Source organism: Pelobates fuscus, chromosome 5 (assembly GCF_036172605.1).
Source record: "Pelobates fuscus isolate aPelFus1 chromosome 5, aPelFus1.pri, whole genome shotgun sequence".
NCBI lineage: Eukaryota > Metazoa > Chordata > Amphibia > Anura > Pelobatidae > Pelobates > Pelobates fuscus.
This window is the reverse complement of record NC_086321.1, coordinates 133,377,255-133,400,488: the sequence shown is the minus strand read 5'-3', so window position 1 is coordinate 133,400,488 and position 23,234 is coordinate 133,377,255. Positions and strand designations below refer to the sequence as shown.

The following is a 23,234-nucleotide window of genomic DNA, read 5'->3' as shown; positions in this document are numbered from 1 at the left end:
GGAAGAATAGTAGATGCTTGGAACAGTCAGGGAAAGATGGATATAGTAAACAGCACAGTAAAAATGTTGAAGATTGCTTGGGATGTATGGTAGTAATGATAAATAATCAAAGCATTTTGACAAGTCAGTAAATACCATGTTGACTGTGCTTGAACATTTCTTAAAATTAAAGGTACACTATAGGCACCTAATCAACTTTATCTTAATGAAGCAGTTTTGATGTATAGATCATGCCCTGCAGTCTCACTATTCAATTATCTGCCATTTAGGAGTTAAATCACTTTTGGTTTTGTATATACAGTCCTAGCCACACATCTCCCGACTCACACAGAGTACATTAGGTAAATGGCTTCATTTTCAATCACATGTTATCTTGCTTTATACGTTTTTATCTCCTGATCTGTAAATTTAACTTAATAATCACACAGGTGGGTCCTGCAGGGTCTAGAACGCTATTAACAAAACAGGAGACAAGAAATTCTAAATTAAACAGAATTTGAATTAAAGCAAGTTTAAACATTAGATCTCTCTTAACAGGACGTGTTTAGGAAGGCTGTGCAAGTCACATGGAGTTGTAACTAGGGCTGCATAAACAGTGATTTAACACCTGTGTTACAGAATTGAGCAGTGAGACTGCAGGGGCCTGATCTAAACACCATAACTGCTTCGTTAAGCTAAAGTTGATTTGGTACCTTTAAGGCACAATTCTGCATGTTTAGTGCAAAGTACAGAGACGCCCAGGTCTTTTGTAGAGGTCATGAGAATGAGGAACACCCAAAAATACCACCCAAAGAGAAGAAAAATAATTCTTTTTTTTTTTTTTTTTTATATTTTGTCATATGCACATCTTTCTGGATTGCATTCTGTAAACTGGTACAAAGAATCATGTTGGTCACAATTAAGACTTGGCATTCTTTTTACTTAGGATTCAGTTGTAGCTCTGTTAGGCTTTGCCAATAAAGTCTGTGCGACCTCATCTATCTTCTAAGCCCCAGTAATAACCCGCACTTAATATCTGATCGGGAAGAGCAAAAGGGAATTGAACGGAAGCAGTGGGAGTCTAATCTGTATCTATTCTCCAGCCGTAATAATGGCTTTGTTAGTATATGCAGTCAGCAGCGGAATGCTCAAAATGTGTTTAATTAGCAAGTCCCCAAAGCAAATTTCTGCATTACAGGCATAGGCTAAGCATTAGCAAATTCTTCCCACTTAAAATTCTGACAGACTCTCGCTTTCATTCGCCTGGTTTTAATATCAGAAATATGTATTATTGAAAATTAACATTTTGTCTTGGCAGAGGAGGCAATGTACTACAGGTCATTCTGGCTGATGAGGAGTAAATTAACAATTTTATCACCACTCACCTATGTTGTAGATTTCCGAACTACCAAATCGGACCCCATTTGGATTCAGAGTCCCATCACTGTAATAGATTAGTAGGTATGTAAAGTTATAGAACATAGAACCAAGCAAACCACCATCACATGAGGCTATCCATTGAAAAAAAAATAGTACTTTGCACAATGACAAAACTAGACATTAATCATAGTAACTTTCCAAAATTCTTAGTTCTGTGTTAGGTGATGATATGCAAGGGTGTATGGCCTAGATCTCAAAGCCCAATATTTTTTTTTAACAATTTCTCTAATCAATATGTAATAAATCAACTACAATCGATTGTAATGGTCCAAGTGTAATTCTAAATTTAACACGCTATCTAAATAGTGCTATAATTTGCAGACTATGCAATTAAATGTTAATAAAACAAGTTTAAAAACATACTTACCATCAAAATTGCTGCAACATCAGCTAAAACACTGCAACAACAGACAGACCCCCCCCCCCCCCCCCCCCCAAGACACAAAGCCTCTCATCCTGGTCTGTTCTGTTTTCATTTATTTTTCTAATAAATCACTGTAAAGCAGTGAGTTAAATGATATGTAGTCCAACACAAAGTCCCTGTTTCACTCACCAGAACTGATCAGATTGGAATTGCTTAAGTTGAGAACAGCCCCAGTATTTGTGAACAGGGCTGTAGACAACAATTTATTGAGAAACTTTGGAGTGTGCGTATGTGGGGGGAATATTTGTGCACACATTGCACAGAGTTTGCATAGCAAGAAGGGAGCAGAATTGTTGTAATTATAAGTCACATAGTGCTGGGGCCAACAAGAAATGCCATATGCTATGGTGTTATGGTGCTTAGAGTCACCCATCAAGTTTCACAGCAATGGCAGCCTTGTGCATTTTCCATGGGGTTCAACTAAAAATCAGATTCTCGTTCTTCATATTTACTACTGCAAATCATTTTTTCCTGTACTTTAAGCCCAGGAACCCTGCTTCTTTGTGTATTTATTATATTTAATATTCCACCTCCTAGCAGAATTTTCCACCCATGAATTGTTTCCGGCATAAACGCTCTATTCACGATTTATCTCCTACATCTAACAAGTTGATGAGTAATAGGCACAATTACAGATATAGCTGGTACTGAACTCCTGAATTAGTATGCATTTCAAAAGGAAGATTATCAGTAAACTAGAATTACGGGTATTTAAAATACAGCTCCACACTCACTTAGTTAATTACTGTATGTGCTCAAGTACAAAGCGGACTACAAACTACATCTACAAACCCCAGAAACCCTTAGCGTTTCCACAAAGCACTCCTTTTGGGATATGTTCTGCAGTGCAATAGTATATTAAATGGGCACACTAAGCACTCAGACATGTTACAGCTTATTCCAAAGGTTATGGTCTATCTGTCACTTTTTTTTGTAAACAATCCAACCTAAATTGCAATAATAGAGTGCTGGGCTAACCCAAAACTCGTGCTTTTGTAATTCCACTTAATTCAGACATGTAGTTTGTGAGTTATATGTATAGTAATAAACGGGTGTTGCAATGGTCATTCACACTGACCAGGCGTTTGTTTGTTTTTTTAAAACCATTCCAAAACAGCTTAAAAAAAAAAAAAATGGAGGGAGGACGGCAACCATAGACTCTTAGCTCTGTAACCAGTATAAAGAGCTGTAAATATTCTGGTGTATAGTGTGTCCATTTAAGTGAGTACAATTTTCACTTCTTGGTTTGGTGAGGGCTCAGTGCAGATGCTCTACAGCCTGGGGGATTACGACAAATGCAGGAAGTCAAATTTAAGCATTGTTCTATTTTGTCACATTTTTTTATGCATTATCTATTTAACACAGTATGTTATGTTAAGTAGGAGTTCATCCATTTTTTTTTTTTTTAAAGACACTTTTAGGCAAAATACCAAACACATACCTGCGCCCCAGCATGACAATACCCCCTGTTTTGGGATTTATCTTGCAGTAATCTCCATGGGCCCAGACACCTAAAATAATAGAGTCAAATGAAAACTATGAGTCAGAGATAAAATGCATATTCCCAAAGTTGTGTATTTCTCATTAGTTGCTCGCTTAAAAATATGCTCATTGGACCTGCCGAGCGAGCCAGACGTCTTTGGCGAGAGCTCCCGCATCTGAAGCCCTGATTCGGGGCATTGCGCCCGACCACCGGATCGTACCGGCTGCGGACAACTATCCTCAAGTTCAGGAGGATATGCGGAACCTGGGGATACCCGACTCGAGGCACCCCGCCGCTCAAATACCCAAATCGCAATCCGCGGCCTGCACGGGTGGGAGCCGTGGAGAGACGGCCGCTCTCCCGGTTCTCAGGCTGAAGAGGGGACAATCGCTTATCGCTTCCCCCCCCCCCCCCCGTGGACCGGAGGGGGTTATCCCGGTCCCCGCCAGCAAGGGAGATCATGAGCTCAGACGACACAGCTACTGGGGAACCCTCCCGCGGCATAGACACTACGAGGTCCAAAATGGCGGATGTGCCTGGCATCACTACACGTGGCCTAAATCGACCGCAACCCAGCATTGAGGACACCCCCGCAAAGCTACAAAAACGAGAGACAAAAACTACGGTGAGACAAAAATGCCAGGGCTCAGGCAAGATGGCTCCAACGACGCAACACATCCGTTTAAGGCCCCCCAAACATACCTTGGACTTCTTCGACCACCTCTGTGCAAGCCTCTGGACGAAGCTCAGTGCCAAATGTCATGCCTTCAGGCTAGCGAGAAGACTGGCGGCGGCATGGATTCGCCCAGCAACCCGGCGACTCCTGTGTGGACTCCGGCCAAGCACCGCAAGGGCGGCCTCCAGACGGCGCCGAAAAACAAGATGGCGGGAAAAGGCGACATGTCCAGCGGCGACAGCGCTCACTACCACTCACACCAGGGTGAGACCAGCCAGTACACCTAAGATGTCTACCACACTACCCTCATCAGCCACCCGAACCCCGACTAGCGACACCAAGACTCGCCAGAACGGTGAGCGCCACACAGGTACCTCGGGAAGAGCCCGGCGAGAGGAACAGACGAAAGCCTTAACCCCTGGTGCGCTGGTGATCGAGGGAGACAGACACCTGTTCACCTGCAGCTTCACAATCCAGGGCATTGGTTGAACGGACCATATGGATGCCCACAGCACGCACAGGACACAGGTCCTTTTGTGTCTGAACTGCTCGATACTAACAAACATATCCCTTGTAAGCAGCATGCTCCTTATTAATAAGTCTGTTTTACATGAGTACACCAGCTGACTTAACCTTCTCATTACTGTTATATGCATCTCATAACTTGCCTAGCCTGTACTTAACGATCTGTTTAAGTTTGAATATGCAAACATGATTCAATTAAGTCTAGAGTAGAATGTCTCACCTGTTCGCTATTGCGCAAAAGCCTGTAATTTTGTAATTTTATAATCTTACAATTAACCATTCAGCCTGTTTAACCCTTAACGAGCACCCGTCTGATATTTGTTCATACCTAAGCATGTACTTACCTAAACCAAGCATGCAACCGTATGCTTCTACCACTAAGCTACCGTCCTATATGTTTCCTTGTTGTCTCGTAGAATCTCATTCAAACCAACACCTACTCAGCATGATCTAAGCATGACCATACATATGTATTGCTAACTCAGTATATAGCTAGTTTAACCTATCTCATCACACGTATGTTTTATTCTGAACACGCATAGTTACCCTAGCATACTACGTAGATAATCTTTACTATGCCTAACTATCTTGATTTAAACCTGTTCATATATATAAAAAATAGTGCATTGTCCTAACATACCCTAATGCTTCCCATGTTACCACTCATTGTTTTGCACAAAGTACGCGGATTGCCCTTGGGGTACTGTGTGCCTGAATGTTATCACCATATGCACTGCAAAAATAAAGAATTAAAAAAAAAAAAAAAAAAAAAAAATATGCTCATTGTCACACCCTGTTAGCTTGAAGGTGAGATGGAACACCAAATTATAGAAAGAACATGTGCCGTCTTCACTTGCACAAGTTGTAAATGTGTGTGTGTGATTCCTGGCCTAGTTCAGAGTGTTATGGGCAACTAGCCTGACATCTGACCGGTTAGTTACTGTTACTCAGAACACACACATTGCTTGAGTGGGGCAGCGACCATTGTTATATGTCCGTGTACATGCACTCACAGAAAGCTCCTGCAAATTTAACAGGTTCAAGAAGTCAATAGCAAGCAGTGTGTGCTTACCGCATACAAGAATTTGGAAAGCTGATTGGGGAGCTATGCAATCTCCAGAATAACATTGGAGCACATGCTGCTTTCTCTTGTCCGCGTTGTCTATTGCATCTGCTCATAATACCCCTTCTACCAAGTAAATAGTTTATCTACAGACTTCCTTCTGCATACACAAGAATGGCTGGGCCACTCAGCGCACTGCATTTTCTTTTTGTGTGGGACTATGAGCCAACTTTCTTTAAAATGCAAGCTCATCCAGCCATTGTTATCTACATTTGTTAATCACAAACTGGTGCGGAGACTGGCCATCATAAACTTATTATTTTATGAAGAACTGTTGAACTGCCACAAGAGAATTTAATATACTGACAGTTCATTTTTTTATTCTTAAAATTTGAACAATAACATTCACATTTCGGGGTGGGGGTGAGAGGTTGGCAGATGAAAATTAAAGTTAGTCTTACTGAATATGTACCTGGGAATTTAGAGAAGTAAGCTTTCTGGTATTTGCTCCCATTTTCATCATTCCAGAAGTGTGTAGGCTGGCAAGGTAGAGGCTTTAAACACACCAACTCTCCACTTTCTCCCCACACTGCTTTTCCTGCAGGATATGAAAAAAAAATATTAAAGGAATGCATAGCAATTGAAATAAATACTAATATGGTAGGTAATATTAGTGTATAGTGTGCACTTTTTACAGAATGTATTAATTCATTAATTAAATTGTTTTGTTAATGCAGCCCTAGTCACACCCCATGCATGTTACTTGCACAGCACTCCTATACACTTCCTGTAAAGAGACTAATGTTTAAAGGGACACTCCACTGCCCAAATACATAGTAAATGAAAATCACTGTTTAGTAGATATATCCCAAATAAAAGCTTGCATGCATTTAATTATGCATTTTTCATTGGAGTCATATCTAAAAACAGTTTGCTAAAACTGCAGATCTCTTGTCTGCTGCCTTTGCAAGCCCTCCTCTTCTAACTATGCCCACACCCATTTTATGTGGCTGTCCAATCACATACTGTCCAATGCAGCTCAATGAAAGCATGCCAAATTGTTCTATGTAGATACATCTTCTATAGTCTATAATGCGATTACACAGGAACATTTTACGTATTCTGATGTGTTTTTATGCTATGCACATTTGTGATGAGGCTTGTAATTTCACAGTTTGCAGTTTCTCAAGAAATTTGGCTGCTATGGTCCATTTAATTAAAGGGACACTCCAGGCACCCAGACCACTTCTGCTCATTGGAGTGGTCTGGATGCCAACTCCCACTACCCTTAACCCTGCAAGTGTAATTATTGCAGTTTTTTTATAAACTGCAATAATTACCTTGCAGGGTTAAGTCCTCCCCTAGTGGCTGTCTATTAGACAGCCACTAGAGGGAACTTCCTGCTCTATAGCACAGGTTTTCTGTGCTAGAGCGTCGCTGGACGTCCTCACGCTGTGTGAGGACCTCCAGCGTCGCTCTATTCCCCATAGGGAAGCATTGAAATTAATTTTCAATGCTTTCCTATGGGGTGCGCTAATGCGCATGCACGGTATTGCAGCGCATGCGCGTTAGGTCTCCTCGGCCGGTGGGCGGGATCAGTCTCGCCCACCGGCCGACGTAGGCAGAAGGTGGAGCGGCGGGGGAGGGGCAGGCAGCGACGTGGGACATGTCGCTGCCTCAGTTAAGTCACTGAAGGGGTTTTCACCGCTTCAGCAGCTGGGGATTGGTGGGTGGGAGGGAGAGGGACCCTCCAGTGCCAGGAAAACGGATCGTTTTCCTGGCACTGGAGTTTCCCTTTAAGTGTAGTCATAGCATTTGTGGAAATAACACTTTGACAATGGAGCAAAAGGTGCTCGGCAACTAGCAAGCATAACCCTTAGATTACCAGTTGTTCTGTAAGGCACTGCGACCGAATATGGAGCAATTGAACTAACAAGACGAACTGGTGCTCAGAAACAGGAAGTTTTAGTTTTTTTTAATTACCTGCTTCACAGATGTGAAGTATAACAGTGTCAAATCTCACATTACGAAATAGTATAGTGATCATGGTAAACACGGGATATAACCAACTCTTAAATGAATATTTAAATAATAAATTATGCAAATCAGTGATCCTTTATAAGAAATAAAATGGCATTCTACAATCGTCGTTTAACTCCCAGATAACCAGTGGTGCACCAAATGTTTCATACTTTTATATCCCTGAAACTATATACATGGGAAAATGTAGCCTGATAACTGTATTAGTGATGAGTGTACAGAATAACGGGAATAACCAGAAGAATGTTCACTATGGGAGAATGTAACTTAGGATACATAAAGCATAATACGGTATTAAGCATAGGCTAATAAACACAGTTATAGAAAGTTTACCGTCTTCACTCCAGGCTTCTATAGCCATTGAAAGGTTCCTTGCTTGAATTTCTCCTCTGTAAACTGGAATGGATACATTTTGGCCCATGAAGCAAGATATGATGTCAGTGCCCCCTGAAACACGAAGAAAGAAAGAAAAAAAAAAAAGATTTTCCAAACGGTTATCAGGCGATGAGAACATCAGAGTAATGAGAGAGTCATAATTTCTTAGAGAATTAAAGGGACACTATAGTCACCTGGACAACTTTAGCTTAAAGGACCACTCTAGGCACCCGGACCACTTCAGCTTAATGAGGTGGTCTGGGTGCCAGGTCCTTCTAGGGTTAACCCATTTTTTCATAAACATAGCAGTTTCAGAGAAACTGCTATGTTTATGAATGGGTTAAGCCTTCCCCCTATGTCCTCTAGTGGCTGTCTCATTGACAGCCGCTAGAGGCGCTTGCGTGCTTCTCACTGTGATTTTCACAGTGAGAGCACGCCAGCGTCCATAGGAAAGCATTATGAATGCTTTCCTATGTGACCGGCTGAATGCGCGCGCAGCTCTTGCCGCGCGTGCGCATTCAGCCGACGGGGAGGAGAAGAGGAGGATCGGAGGAGGAGAGCAGGAGGAGATCTCTCCGCCCAGCGCTGGAAAAAGGTAAGATTTAACCCCTTTCCCCTTTCCAGAGCCGGGCGGGAGGGGGTCCCTGAGGGTGGGGGCACCCTCAGGGCACTCTAGTGCCAGGAAAACGAGTATGCTTTCCTGGCACTAGAGTGGTCCTTTAATGAAGCAGTTTTGGTGTATAGAACATGCCCCTGCAGCCTCACTGCTCAATCCTTTGCCATTTAGGAGTTAAATCCCTTTGTTTATGAACCCTAGTCACACCTCCCTGCATGTGACTTGCACAGCCTTCCATAAACACTTCCTGTAAAGAGAGCCCTATTTAGGCTTTCTTTATTGCAAGTTCTGTTTAATTAAGATTTTCTTATCCCCTGCTATGTTAATAGCTCGCTAGACCCTGTAAGAGCCTCCTGTATGTGAATAAAGTTCAATTTAGAGATTGAGATACAATTATTTAAGGTAAATTACATCTGTTTGAAAGTGAAACCAGTTTTTTTTTTCATGCAGGCTCTGTCAATCATAGCCAGGGGAGGTGTGGCTAGGGCTGCATAAACAGAAACAAAGTGATTTAACTCCTAAATGACAGTAAATTGAGCAGTGAAATTGCCGGGGAATGATCTATACACTTAAACTGCTTTATTTAGCTAAAGTAATTTAGGGGAAGATAGTGTTCCTTTAAGTGAAGTTCAACAAATATAAGCTCTATTTTAGGAAAGTGTACGAAGGCTGTGTGAATTGCAGCCACAAATGGTGTAGCTAGGGCTGTATAAAGAAAGTGATTTAACTCCTAAATGGCAGAAAATTGAGCAAGCAATGAGACTGCAGGGGCATGATCTATACACCAAAACTGCTTATTAAAGCTAAGTTTGTTTGGTGCTTTAAGATGGAGACCTGTAATAAAATAAAATAAAATATAAAGCTAAGTTTGTTTGGTGCTTTAAGATGGAGACCTGTAAAAAAATAAAATAAAATATAAAACCTCCAGATGTTTTCTTGCTTCCACCTAACTCTCCAAAAGAGTCCCCATGGAATAATCCAAAGGCTAAACCATAGTTACTAGTTGTCCAGACCACATCTGGAGGTGACAGACTTAAACGGTGTCTCCAAAGCATATATCCAACCCCATTATCCTCAAAATGCTACAATTATTGCCAGGCAATGTGTGAGAAGGGAAGGTATAGGTGTAGGGCAGAAAGAGAAAAGATCAACAATGAAGGAGAGAGAGTGATGTAGGGAATAGGTAAATAGACTCTGGATAGTAGGTCACATGGGCGCAAGTTGGGAAAATAGACAATGTCCAAAATGTTAACGTGTAGATTCCGTCAAGCTAACTTTGTATCAATTACTTGTTGTTAAATATCCCCACTCTAGAATTGTAATGCCAAGCAGAATACGTTGGTGCTAAATAAATGCTCATAGTAATAACAATAAAACATACAAATACAAAATGCATTTTGATTTTCATTTTTTTTACCCCAGCAAGTAAAAGGTATGAAGTATAATTATCCTTACTAGCCGTTGGCCAGGACTCAGCAGATGCAGTTATGGATTTGACCATGTTGATATAATTAGTATGAAGCAAAGCATAATGAGTAGGGAGCTACACGGGGGTGAGCTTTGAGCAGATATTTCTGTATGTAAATATATCACCGCCTACAGTTTATATTATATTCTGCCTGTACATGTGTCAGTGCCTGTCTTGCCAATTGTCTAAGTGTCTCCAGAATAAAGACAGGAATCAGGTGAAGCATTAAATTAGTTTAAGCATCAATCATTGTGAATAATTCCTACTCTACTGTGGGAAGAGTCATTATGAATTTTAAGCAGGTCTCTTACTGTGTACCTTTTGTGATAAAATTACTTGTACTGGAAGGGAATGTATGAAGTGGAATACTGTTGTGTTCCAGCAGAACTTTGTTTTAAAACATTCTCATAAACTGACACCTGTTAGCTATTAATACAAGGGTCATTGAGCATGTCCCCAAACTCATTCTTAAGTATGGGTTCTGCACTCAAAGCCACTTGACACTGCAACTGGCTAATCAACCCTCAATTTTGAACCTATATCTGTCATAGCATATGAGTGCATTGCTGCACAGAAATATATGAGAAGCTAAATGTATCAAGAGGTAAATCATACAACTACCAAACAAGCAGCACAGCCAAGGTGAATAAAATTACTAGACACTAAGAAATGGCCATGAGATGGCCTGACTGCAATTATAATTAATGTTACGGTGCCCTTACCTGAGATGGACCCCAGAAGAATATTGCTTTTTATGTGTTCATAAACATAATCATAACTTTGGGGTTTCAGTGGTGATCCTGTGGATAGTATTGTGTGCAATGTCTTTAGACTGTTTGTTTCACCTGTCGACAAACAAACAAAGTAAATTACATTATCACATTTTTGCATTGAGCATGCACTGCACTATTAAACCCGAGTTGAAGTTGTGTTTGAGTATTTTCTGTAATAAGTTGATGCAGTTTTAAACGAAACAAAAATAACCACAAACAAATTAATTTAAAAAAAATATCAGTGGGTACCATTGGCAAAAAATACACATTAAAAGGAACATGCAAAGCATCATAACTCACTACAGTGCACATGAGTAGTTATGGTGCCAGGAGTTGCCTCCACTCTAAGCAGTCAAACCGTTTTAGAATGGAGTCCCTTGGGAGTTTTTGTCTGTGTTCACGATATTTGACAGAGAACCAGAAGCTCTGTATAGGAACTTCCATTAGCTCTACTGAGTTAAGCCATGAGTTACATGGCTAGCTCATTGGTAAAGAGTATTAGGTGATCGTTCTCCGAAGGTGAGCTAAGCACTGCACTAGCAGGCTTAGCTCAGACAGAGTTTATGTTTCTCTGTCAGATGTAGTGGAGGTGGGGAACAGAATAAGTAAATATAAATAAATAAATAAAAATCAAACCATTCTATAATGGTCTGACTGCTTATAATGGGAGGGCACCAGGGCACCGTAATCATTAGAAACATAACCAATACGGCACGCTGTAGCTGTTACGGAGCTTGTAGAGTTCATTTAAGGTCAAGTGGTACATGCTGAACTGGCTAGTGATGCTCTTAAGTATTGAGCCTATTGGTGAACTGAGACAAACAGTAATGTGTTTCCAGATGTGTCAATGTGATCATGTGACTTTTTAAAAAAAATCTTGTTTATTCTTTATAAAGGACAGCACAGTGCACACAAACATTTTGCAAGTGTTATACCAGCATATTTTCATTCACAGTGGGGAAGCCAAATTTAACTCAAGAAACATGGTACAAAAAGAAACACAAATGTACAGCAAAGCAACACTGGTATAATCAAGTATGTGACTTCTATTTTAATTCATAATATGTCAGCAAACATTGTCCAAAAAAAACCCCCAAAAGACTCTGGCTTTTTGTTTGCAAAACTTAGTTGGAACATAACCAATCAATCATGCTGTATGTGCTGAAGACAGACGCCAAACATGCACAGAACTAGCATTAGCCAGTTCTGGGGTGGCTCTTGACACTCAAATGAGTTAGTCAGAGATGAAGTTATGCCTCTGCAGCACAGGGGTAAAACTCTTTGTGTGCAGCATTTCATTATAAAACACTGCAAATAAACACTGCAGACACCATGGCCACTATTGAAGAGCTAAATCACTCTGCCCTGCATATAGCATGTTATCGGATTGCTATGATTTATCATCTTGGAGATGTTTGTCGGCATCAGACAAGCTATACATCATTGCACTGTTTCCCAAACCAGTCTTCAAGACCCACACAGTTCAGGTTTTGTCAGGATTTCCCTTGGGATAAAACAGGGAAATACAGAAATCCTGGACTGTTGGTAGGCCATGAGGATTGGTTTAGGAACCATTGCATCACTGTCCTTGTGAACAATAAACCATTGCATGCTTTCTTTTGTAGCCTCATATGTTTTGGGGATGTTACTATATCTGCCTAGATGTTTTTAGAGTTTACTCTGTACGGGTTCAGTGTGCACGTTGTATTCTCTTCCTGCCTTCAGCAGTATTTACACACCAGGGGAATTTTACCCTTACAATCATGTAGCTAGGTTACTGTTAGCAGTTTGATGAACACTCTAATTGTATGTCTATATTTTATAGCATCTCTGGATGGCTGTTGCTTTTTTTGCCCCCCTCCCATGTCACTTGAAGCTTGGGTAATAAGCCATTTGTATATGCTGACATGATTAGTCAGGAATTGGGGAAATGTATCCATACTAACAATAAGTTTATTTTCCTGGCTATTATCCATGTCAGCATATAGTTCCCTCCCTTAATTATTGTAAGATTTACTGTTGTGAGCTTTGGAAAATAGATTGAAGGTCACATGACAAGGAAGACTTTTTTCTATCCTATCCGTGGAGTGGCAGCCGCAAACCCAAATATATAGGCTGCCATTGACAATAACAGCCTGAAAAGAAAAATATAGCAAGTATGAAAACATTGTACTATGTTATATTAGTTTTATTATTATTTAACTGAAAACATGAGTGCCCAATGTATAGACATGATTGGGAATCGCCACGATTCCCGGTTTGATAAATTCCTCACTGTATATTGGTATGCCTATTTATTGAGCAGACACATTAGCAGTGGTTCTTCTAAATAGATTGAATGTGTTAATTTATCTCTGGATAGAATGGCAATGGATATTCCCTATTTGTTAACACTATAACCTGTAACAGACAAAATACAGAGAAACATTAGCATATCCTTACGTGGCTTGAGTTTTTTCTCTTCTAGCACAGTCAGCCATTTTGCACCTGTTCCTAAAATGGTTATTCTGGAAAAATAAAAATAGAATAATGTGGTGATTATATTATTTAAAAATCCACAACAATTCCTGAAAGCAAGGTGTTTATTGCGGTAAACTGGTACATTTCAACTGCATCCTATGCTAATACAATAGTTCATTTTAAAGAAATAAATGTAAAACAATTTTAAAAAAAATCTTTAATCTACCTCTACCTCTGCATAACTAATAACACGCTTGCCTATTTTTACAATTAATCAATTACTGACATTTTCTTCATTAACCCTTTGAATGCCAGAAGGCTGGAACACATTGCTCACCATTCTGTCACTGCCAGAGTTAAAAGCAATGGAGGAAGTGAGAACTCTGATTACTTGCTCAAAACACAGAAAATGACTGTAAACACCCATTCCTCCAGGAAAAATAGCATGAGTGATACGCATCAGCATATGCTTATGACATCTTTCAATAAACAAGTGAAAATTCACCCTGTTATACACATGAGAACGATCAATGCTCGGGAGTGAGTCATAACAGAATGTATGGCTTCAATTGTTTAAGTTCCATCTGCAGTAATAAATAATAGCAGTGCCCAGATTTATCTACATTAGTGGATTCTATGGCTTGAAATCTCAGAGGCTTCATTTTCTTGCTGTCTAATAGGCATTCGGGATGAGTCTATTTATCTAGCAGACAAGCAGACGGCTTTTCTGTGACTTATGGTGATTTGCTTACAAGCTTCTGGTGAGCAGAAAAAAAGTGAGAATGAAGAAATATGGTTTTGGGCTGAAAACTGAAATTTCATATAAATGAACAAAAGCACAAGGGGCAGACCCAAAGGAAAACACCAACATAGCTCTGTGATATGAAAAGGGATAAAAACAGCATCCGTTATTGGAGGGTGTGCTTAAAGCGTAGCAAAATGGGCATTTGATAACCTCCAAAAATACAGCTGCTGATAACTACACCTCCCAAACAGCCAGGGGCCAGATAACAAGCTGGGCACTTTATTACACAGTAGCTGGGTCTCTCATATCGGGCTGGAACAGTGGGGCGTTTTACAGAGCTGTTAACCTCTCTTTATAACATGTTCATTTAACTGGAGAACACACTTAGAGTCTTTAAAAAGCGTTAGATGAAATGTATCTGCCACGACACACAGGGACTGTTTGGCCAGCCCTATATTCAACTTGGCCATCTTTGATAACATGAGACATATCAATTTGCCTGTTCCCTTCTATTCATTCTATAAACATGGGATAGGGAGTGAAAATGAGCTTGCTGTGAGCATATTATTGCATGTAGTTATTTACTGTGTGAAATAAATGTTGGAATAGAATGTCAGGTAGGCTATATGAACAGTAAATAAAACTTGTAAATTATATTAAATAAACATCAACCTAAATTATATTAAATTATGAATAACACTGGTGTCATAGTTAATGATGTGTTTAATTTTCTAATTACAAAAAAAAGGCCCATTTTTAAATGTTAGCAGCTTCTGTAATAAATATTGTTAGAGATACAGTATTGCCAAAGTTGGGCAAAAACAGAAAAAAAAAGCATCTAAGTAGTTTACACAATTCTTAGAACCATAAAACAGCCATGCAAAAAAAAATAAAAGAAAAATAAATAACAACTTGGGGTAGGTTTTTGAAAGAAAAATTGCAAATCCTGCATAAAAAAAAGTATGTATATTACACCTGTCTCTGGAGCTCTATTCTTTATCTAACACTACTACATAGCTGACAGCCACATAAATTAGTGGTTAGGTTTGTAAATGCAAAGCGCAATTGTGAATTTCAAACTACTGAATTCAAATAGCCGACATGGTAACCTATCAAAATTGGTAAAATTCAACATTCTGCCTAATCATATTCTGTTACACTGCATAAGGTGCATAATAAGGGGCCAACAGAGGACCTGACAATGATTTAAAGGGTAACTCCAAGCACCATGATCACTTCATAATTTGATGTGGTCATGGTGCCTGGAGTCTGTATTGCACCAAGTCTACGACAACAGGCAGAGATTGGTACAACAAGCTGTAGTTAACCTCTTAAGGACCAAACTTCTGGAATAAAAGGGAATCATGACATGTCACACATGTCATGTGTCCTTAAGGGGTTAAAGGAACACTATAGTCACCAGAACAACAGCTTATTGTATTTGTTCTGGTAAGTAGAATCATTCCCTCCAGGCTTTTTTAAATAACCACAGTTTTTTTCTGACAAAATACAGTGTTTACATTACAGGCTAGTGATAACTTCACTGGCCACTCCTCATAAGCTTCCTGTGGCTGTGATGCACACTGTGCAGCACTGACTTTCAGTTTCTCCACCCTCTGCATGGAGACACTGAATTTTCCTCATAGAGATGCATTGATTTAATGCATCTCTATGAGGAGATGCTAATTGGCCAGGGCTGTGTTTGACTTGTTCTGGCTCTACCCCTGATCTACCTGAGCCAATCCTATGGGAAAGCATTGTGATTGGCTCAGATCAAGACTTCTGAGGCAGATCAGGGGCAGAGGCAGCAGCAGCTACATACTTGAATATAAGTAAGATTTTACTATATCTAGGGAGGCAAGGGGGGCTAGATGGTGCTTTTAACACTACAGTGTCAGGGATACACGTAGACAACAGACCGGGGAACAGCTAGAACAAGACATGTAACATTCATATGCATTATTTTGAGACAGCATTGTCTTTATAAAGCTTTATAAAGATACTGCTCTGTTGAAATGTTACTGGACATCATATAAGTAACATGTGCACTTCATACAGGGTTGCAGCACTATCATACAACTACCAGTATATGAGATCCAGGAGTAAGTGTGTACCCTATTATTTTATGACAAAGTGGTTCTAAGACATACAACGCATTAACATTAACTGTCTGTTACTTATCCTGGGGTGTCTCAGCCAAATGTTTTGACAGAGAAATAAAGGTATTTATAAATGTGCGATTGCAGGTTTGATTTGGGAATTCATATTTCACCAGCTTGTTTGTTTTTGGATAACCTATCAATTTATTACCATATTGATGTCACTTTTATTCCCCCCATAACTTACCGAAAAGGGTGTTTTAAAAAAAAAAACTTCAACAAGCAACATTGCATGCTGCTTTAAGAAAAAAAAAAGTTTTCTTCAATTCCATTTACTCTGAGTAAATGTTGCAAATTGCATAATGTGAAAATGGGCTATTATACAAATTTCCAACAAATGATTAGCCTGCTGCAGGAAACCACTGTCTTGGTAGGGATGTAACCTTTCCCCAAAGGAACGCTCAGTTAAATGTCAACTGGGTTCTATGACACAAGTCAGTAGAGTAAAAGCACCAATGACTCATTTATAGTAATGAAGGGCTCCCAGAGTAGAACACTCCACTCTTCTATAAATGCAGATTAATAAGCATTCACTGAAGTCTATGATTGGGAAGAAAAGCTACCGCAAATGTAGTTTTCATTTTCACAGATAGTCAGTATAAATGTCATAAAAATCTAAACAGTTTGTAAATCCTCTAGGCTCTCAGTGAATTAATGTTAAATAAGACGTCATCACTACTGGTTACAATTTGGGAATGTACAATGTGTTTCTAGACCATACATGCAACTAGGTATGGTAAACAGCAGGAAATGTCTGTCTGTAATTAGACTTACCCCAGGCGATCTACCAGATCCCAAAGCACATTTGGGCTTGGGACAAGGGGAGAGCCATCATAAAGAACCAGAGAAGCTCCAGTGGCTACTGCAGTAATCAGCCAGTTCCACATCATCCATCCAGCCTGTTGGAGATAAATGAATTAGAATTTTAGGAGACATGAGCAAAAGCTGTTTATAAAACATCATTACAGTCATAAAATGCTAAATTAACAAATGTGCCTTATTTAAGTGACTGCATTGCAATGCGTCCACATCTAACCATTTAGACCTTCTGTCCTGTGACTTTTAGTAACACTGTATGCTTTGTATTGACAAATAAATGTACATGATAGACACAGGGATTCTATAAACCGAATAGGGAAGTGTAAAAATTGAGTTATGTCACGAGCAAAGACAACAACTAATGGATTCCCTGCAGCATTCAAGGCCTAAGAGTCAGCGCCATAAGTGAGCGCCTAAGAGTCAGCGCCATAAGTTTTTTTAGCCTTTTAACTGCTGCCTGGGGAGGGGGAATCAGAGGGACACTCTTTGTATTCCTAACACTATAGTGTTCCTCAACAGATCATAGAATTCAGTTGAGCAGACATAGCTGCTGAAACATTGTAATGTGATGAAGGATAATGAGTCTATATGACGATTAAAAATGTCACAAGGTTGATGTAAATTGAGTCAAGGGTTTTTTTCCTTTATATACTTATATTTTTTTTTTTAATATATTTTATCCCATAAAAAAAAATGCACATGTATCAATGAAAGGGTCAAGAGTATGAATACACAACTAAAGTTAGCAGAGAGGAAAATAACAAGGACCATACTCCCAAGCCAGCGAATTACCGTGGTGTAGTACATAATAATATCATTGCTGGTAGTATCACCGTGCAGAATGTGTTCCTTTAAATGCTGTATCATGCTTCCCTGAAAAAAAAATTGAAAGAAAAAACAAAAAACTACAGTTATCATATAGCACACACATATATGCATTTACAATGCTACATCAAAGGGACATTATACCCTCCCACCTATAATTAAGGTAAACTAACATGAAATGGCAGTGCTGCATCTACAAAAAAAATTAAAGCTTCATTTAACTTGTTAAATGCAACTATGAGACCATAGCAATCTGATCCTACAGACATAGAAAAATCTGTGACTGGACCATTTCACCAGCTCAGACTGTATGAGAAGGGAGAGGGTAGGAGGGAATTTGCGAGAGGGGGTGGGATTCAGTATTTTAAATATAAATAAATAAAAAATATCCAAAATACAAGTAACAGAGTGTGGTGGGAGGTAGCGCACAGTGTGGGGATGGAAGGGAGGACAAAGTAAGACAGACAAAACATATGCACAGAATTGACATTAGGAAGCCCAGAACAATTTTCTGTTCAGCCGAAGTACCATGTTCCAGGGGTGTAACTATCCCCTGGTGCACAATGAACAATAACCATGAATGTGCAGTGTTTCAAGCAGGAACACTGCACATCAAAGATCCTACCGCCACGACTACTTCCAATCACTGAAGTGGTTATGGTGGTTGGAGTAACCCTTTAACCCCTTAAGGACACATGACGTGTGTGACACGTCCTGGTTCCCTTTTATTCCAGAAGTTTGGTCCTTAAGGGGTTAAGGCTGGCAAAGTATAATAAAAGTTACATTTTCTATAACAGATGGGCATCTATCTGTGATGCTCCTGTGTGAATCACTTATCGGGTTATTCACTAAGTGAGAATTGAGAGCCAAATTAGCCGAACTGAAAACATAGCTGATTTGTAAAACTTTCCCAGTTCAGCTATTTTATTTTAATCTTAAAATTGAAATTCACTTTGAATTGCCTGCCATTTTCACTTTATTGCATATTCCTGTATTTGGGAGGCTAATGCTAAACCAGCATGGCATTTCATATTGACATACTGAAGAGTCTTGTATGGGACAAGGTGTGGTGGTACAGAATGTAAAGTATTTAAATGAACTAATCACCATAAAATAACTTAAAGGGACACTATAGTCACCAGAACAACTGCAGTTTAATCTAGTTGTTCTAGTGTCAATAGACTGACCCTGCAGGCTTTTTAATGTAAACAATGACTTTTCAGAGGAAAAGCAGTGTTTGCATTACTGCCTAGGAACACCTCCAGTGGCAGTCACTGAGACGGCCATTAGAGGTGCTTCATGTTTCAATGCTGCACACTGTGACACTCTCCATAAAGATGCCTTTATGCAATAGCAAAGCATTAGAGTGGCTGAGATCATCAAATCTGATCATCTCAGCCAAGGAGGCTGAGCAAAGCAGAGCTACGTGCAACGAGACCGGCGCAGTACTGGAATAAAGTTTAGTAGTCTCACCTTTTAAAGGGAGGAAATGGGGCTTGGTGCCCCTAAATAGTGTTTTTACAACTATAGTGTCAGAACTTCACGTCTGTATTCCTGACACTATAGTGTTCCTGTAACAGGCATAAATCACTACAACATAAAAAGTATATATGTAGGGAACAATTGATTTAATTATTTCATCGGTTTTAAAGATGACTTTAAGATGTATTCCTATCACATTTGCTATAAGCATAAGGTGATAGAAATAGCATCTGCCTCAAGCAATTTCACTGATTTGGGTTAGTTTTAAATATTTGAACTCTATTGCTAACTTTCCTTAGATCACAAATCCCAGGTTCCAGTGAGTGTGCGTGTCTGTTAATAAGTGTGTGTGTGTGTGTGTGCGCGTATGTCTTTCAGTGAGTATGTTTAGGTGACTGACCCTCTGTGTTGGTCTTGCTGCTGATAGGGCACAGCCAATCTCATGCTTTCCCATAAGAAAGCATTGGGTGGCATTGCGCATGGCAAAAGGCTGCGCCAATCAGCATCTCCTCATAGAGATGCATTGAATCAGTGCATCTCTGTAGGGAACATTCCGCGCCTCTATGCAGAGCATGGAAATGCTGAATGTAGGTCCTGCACACTGTGCAGCACTGAGATAAGAAACTATTCTGTGGCTGTCTGTGTGACTGCCACTAGAGGTGATACTAGGCAGCAATGTAAACACTGCCTTATCTCTGAAACAGTAGCATTTTCATTGCTCATCCTGCAGGGACATGCTATACACACCAGAACCACAACATTAAACTGTAGTTGTTCTGGTGACTACAGTGTCCATTTACGATTTGTATTTAAAACTGGCTCCTAACTTTTTAGCTGACTCCTATATTCAAAGCAAGTTTGTCAAGCCTGCCTTAGATTGTTAGGAGCCTCACCTGTCCCTTTAAACAGAGCAGATGGGTTTTTAGAAACATAAAGACCCAGGTTTGCATAAAATTATTCTTCACTGCTGTTTTCTTTACAAATTAATAGTGTTCAGAATTCTAATCACTCTCAATCTGCAAATGAAAACTTATTCAAATCTAATTTTACCACTTTGCACATGGAACAATGAATATAACCGAGTTGCCTTATATAAATTAGATCATCTTCATCTTTCATGTTTATTTATAACCTATAGGGGACATCACAAGTACCACCATTCCTTGCATCTATACATATTTCTTGTATTTTGTTTTTTAAACAGCTAGTTAGTGGCAAAGCATTGCTTAGCTTATTTTTTGTTGTTTTATGAGAGTTGTAGTTTTAGCTCTTTGCTGAAAGGATACAAATGGCAGTTGTGTGAAGAGTAACCAGATATGTATTTGGGGAAGATGGAAGCATTAGGTTGTCCTTCAATACCACAGGAAAAATTAACAATAATTTTCAAAACAGGAACAGGGAGTCTTTTTTTAAATCTTATTTAAGTCTGGCATTAAAATTTGTTCATGCACCTTAGCAATGAGAGGGTTAAGCTGACACCTCTGTTGTGTCTCACACATACTGCGTTTGTCTCTGACAAATGCTGAGGCTACAGCAGCTTAGTAAGTGAGACTTCACAATGCAGTCAGCAGACAAACTCGTGTTCCATTCGCACCTCGACTGCTCTGCTGACGTCTCACTGGAGGAGTAAGGGCCCTAAGCTACCTGTGTGTAGCTTAATTATAATATCTGTAGAGTAAAGACAAATGAACTCCAGGAGAGTTTATTGTGTACAACAGCAAAATAAAATAAATAAATAATTTAAACATCAATGCATTTGGAGAGCTGGAAAAGCAAAAAAATCCATTAACCCACTCACCAGAAACAAGCACACAAACTGAAGTTCCAGACAAGTGAGACAGGAAACCCTCCAAGCTGTGAGGGACTTATAAAAGTGCTGATTTATCTTGAAATCGTCACTTTTATAAAAACAAGCCAGAGGGAAAATGCAGTTAACTCCTGAGGCATTCTTTAACCCCTTAAGGACCAAACTTCTGGAATAAAAGGGAATCATGACATGTCACACATGTCATGTGTCCTTAAGGGGTTAAGAGACTGGAGTGTCCCTTTAATGGTGCCCCACCCCATTGTTCGGTGTCAAGCCATTTTTGAATGGTTTGACTTCTTGCTTGGGGTTTGCTGGATGCCAAACCTTGCCTCCACTAACAATTCTGGGTGTTCATGAACTTCCATTAGCTCTCCCGCAGGGCTTAGCTTATTGGCTAAGTGCATCAGCTGATGTGCTGTAGTGGTTATGGTGCTTTGAGTGTTCCTTTAGGGTAAGAGGTAAAACAGAGAACATAGTTTGGTCAGTGTGCCAGGAATCTTTTCCTCTCCACCGCATATGGGTCAGGAAGTAGCAATGCCAGTCTAGAAAATCTGGCTGAAGATGAAGTGACTGCTACTTCCTGTTCTGGATCAGTTTACGTCCATATTCGAAGCCACAAGTAATCGAATTGTAAATCTAGCTCATTTAAATTATCCTCATCTCTTCCCAGAAAGATCCAGCCTTGCCGGTGATTTGAAGAACACACAGTAAAGACATTGTCCATTTTCTCCTTTCTCCACAAATACAAAAATGCAACTACCGGGGGCGGAGCCTGGCAGCCATCCTGAATAGACGCCATCAAAGCTTGCTCCTCCAAAATCTACCACAATCTGCCAAAAATCGACAACATCAAGCCCCATCTACCCTCCAAAAACACCCAGCACCTACCAGCAAGCACCCCGCACCGTTTCATGCCTTTCTTTCAGGCACCCAAACAACCCAGACGCAAACTCAAAACTGCGGCCTACCGCGCCACTCCAGTCCTGGGCCTAGAGGCCTTCCTCGGCGGGATCTACCCGGAACTCCCTCCTCTCAACGCGGCCGCAAGCAAAACAGAAATGGGCCGCCGCTCACAAAAACCCGCAACCGGCTACTGCACACAAGGTAGGGATATCGGGGAGATGCTCCTCCGGCCTACACACCCTGAACCGGCCCAGGCCGCTCAACTCCACGCCAGCAGCCTGACCTCCGACCCGCACGGAGAAGAGCCGAGCACAGCGGCGACCCCTCTGGCAGACCAAACACCACCACCAGAACCCCCAGATGATTCAGCCCCCACCACCAAAGGGGACTTAAAAGCACTATGGGCAAATATACAAAACTTACTAGCTGCCGATGTCGCAAGGGTTAAGGCAGACATATCACAAGTAACAGAACGTGTTGGAACGGCAGAGGCAGACATCAAAGTCGTTCAGGACGAGGTCTCCAGCCTTAAAGACACAGTCCAACAAATACAAATGGAACAACATGTCCTAGCTGCTCAACTCATGTCCCTTGAGGATAGACAACGCCAAACCCACATTAAAATCAGGGGAGTACCCACCACAGTCCCAACCGAGGAACTAGCACACTACGCGAGGCGACTCCTCGCCACGATCCTCCCTCAAGCTATCGCCAAGAAACTAGTCCTAGACGGGATCTACCGGGTCACAAGCACGGTACGAATCCCCCCCAGCACACCTAGAGATGTAATCCTGCGCTGCACGTCGATACAGGACAAGATACAGATAATGACAGCCCTGAAGGGTAAAACGCCTCTGGCCTTCGAGAGCTCTCAATTAACTTTCTTTCAGGACCTCACCAGAGCCACACTACTAAGGCGTAAAACATTCGGGCCAGTCACAGCCTCACTACGCGCTGCTGACATAGCCTACAGATGGGGACGCACTGGCTCACTGCTAGTACACCACAATGGGACTACCCATAACCTCACAACCCTGTCCGGAGCACCAGCCTTCCTATCTGCACTGGGACTGCAACCTTCGCATCTTAACCCCGCACCTGCAAGTCAAATAGAAAATCGGGAACCAGAAGACGATCTAACGCCGACCCAGATAACGAGAAACCGACAATCT

The 23,234-nt window shown here is 40.6% G+C and overlaps 1 protein-coding gene across 1 annotated transcript in view; it reads right to left on the bottom strand.

The window, feature by feature from the left end:
* The window catches only part of AACS (acetoacetyl-CoA synthetase), an 82,659-nt gene that overhangs the window by 9,901 nt on the left and 49,524 nt on the right, over positions 1-23,234 (bottom strand). The window contains exons 9-16 of the mRNA XM_063454336.1: positions 17,838-17,918; positions 17,001-17,125; positions 13,305-13,369; positions 10,812-10,934; positions 7,964-8,077; positions 6,063-6,188; positions 3,285-3,354; positions 1,365-1,423 (exon numbers count right to left, since the gene is read on the bottom strand). Coding sequence (XP_063310406.1) covers positions 1,365-1,423; positions 3,285-3,354; positions 6,063-6,188; positions 7,964-8,077; positions 10,812-10,934; positions 13,305-13,369; positions 17,001-17,125; positions 17,838-17,918 — 763 coding nt within the window. The remainder of the gene's footprint in view (positions 1-1,364; positions 1,424-3,284; positions 3,355-6,062; positions 6,189-7,963; positions 8,078-10,811; positions 10,935-13,304; positions 13,370-17,000; positions 17,126-17,837; positions 17,919-23,234) is intronic.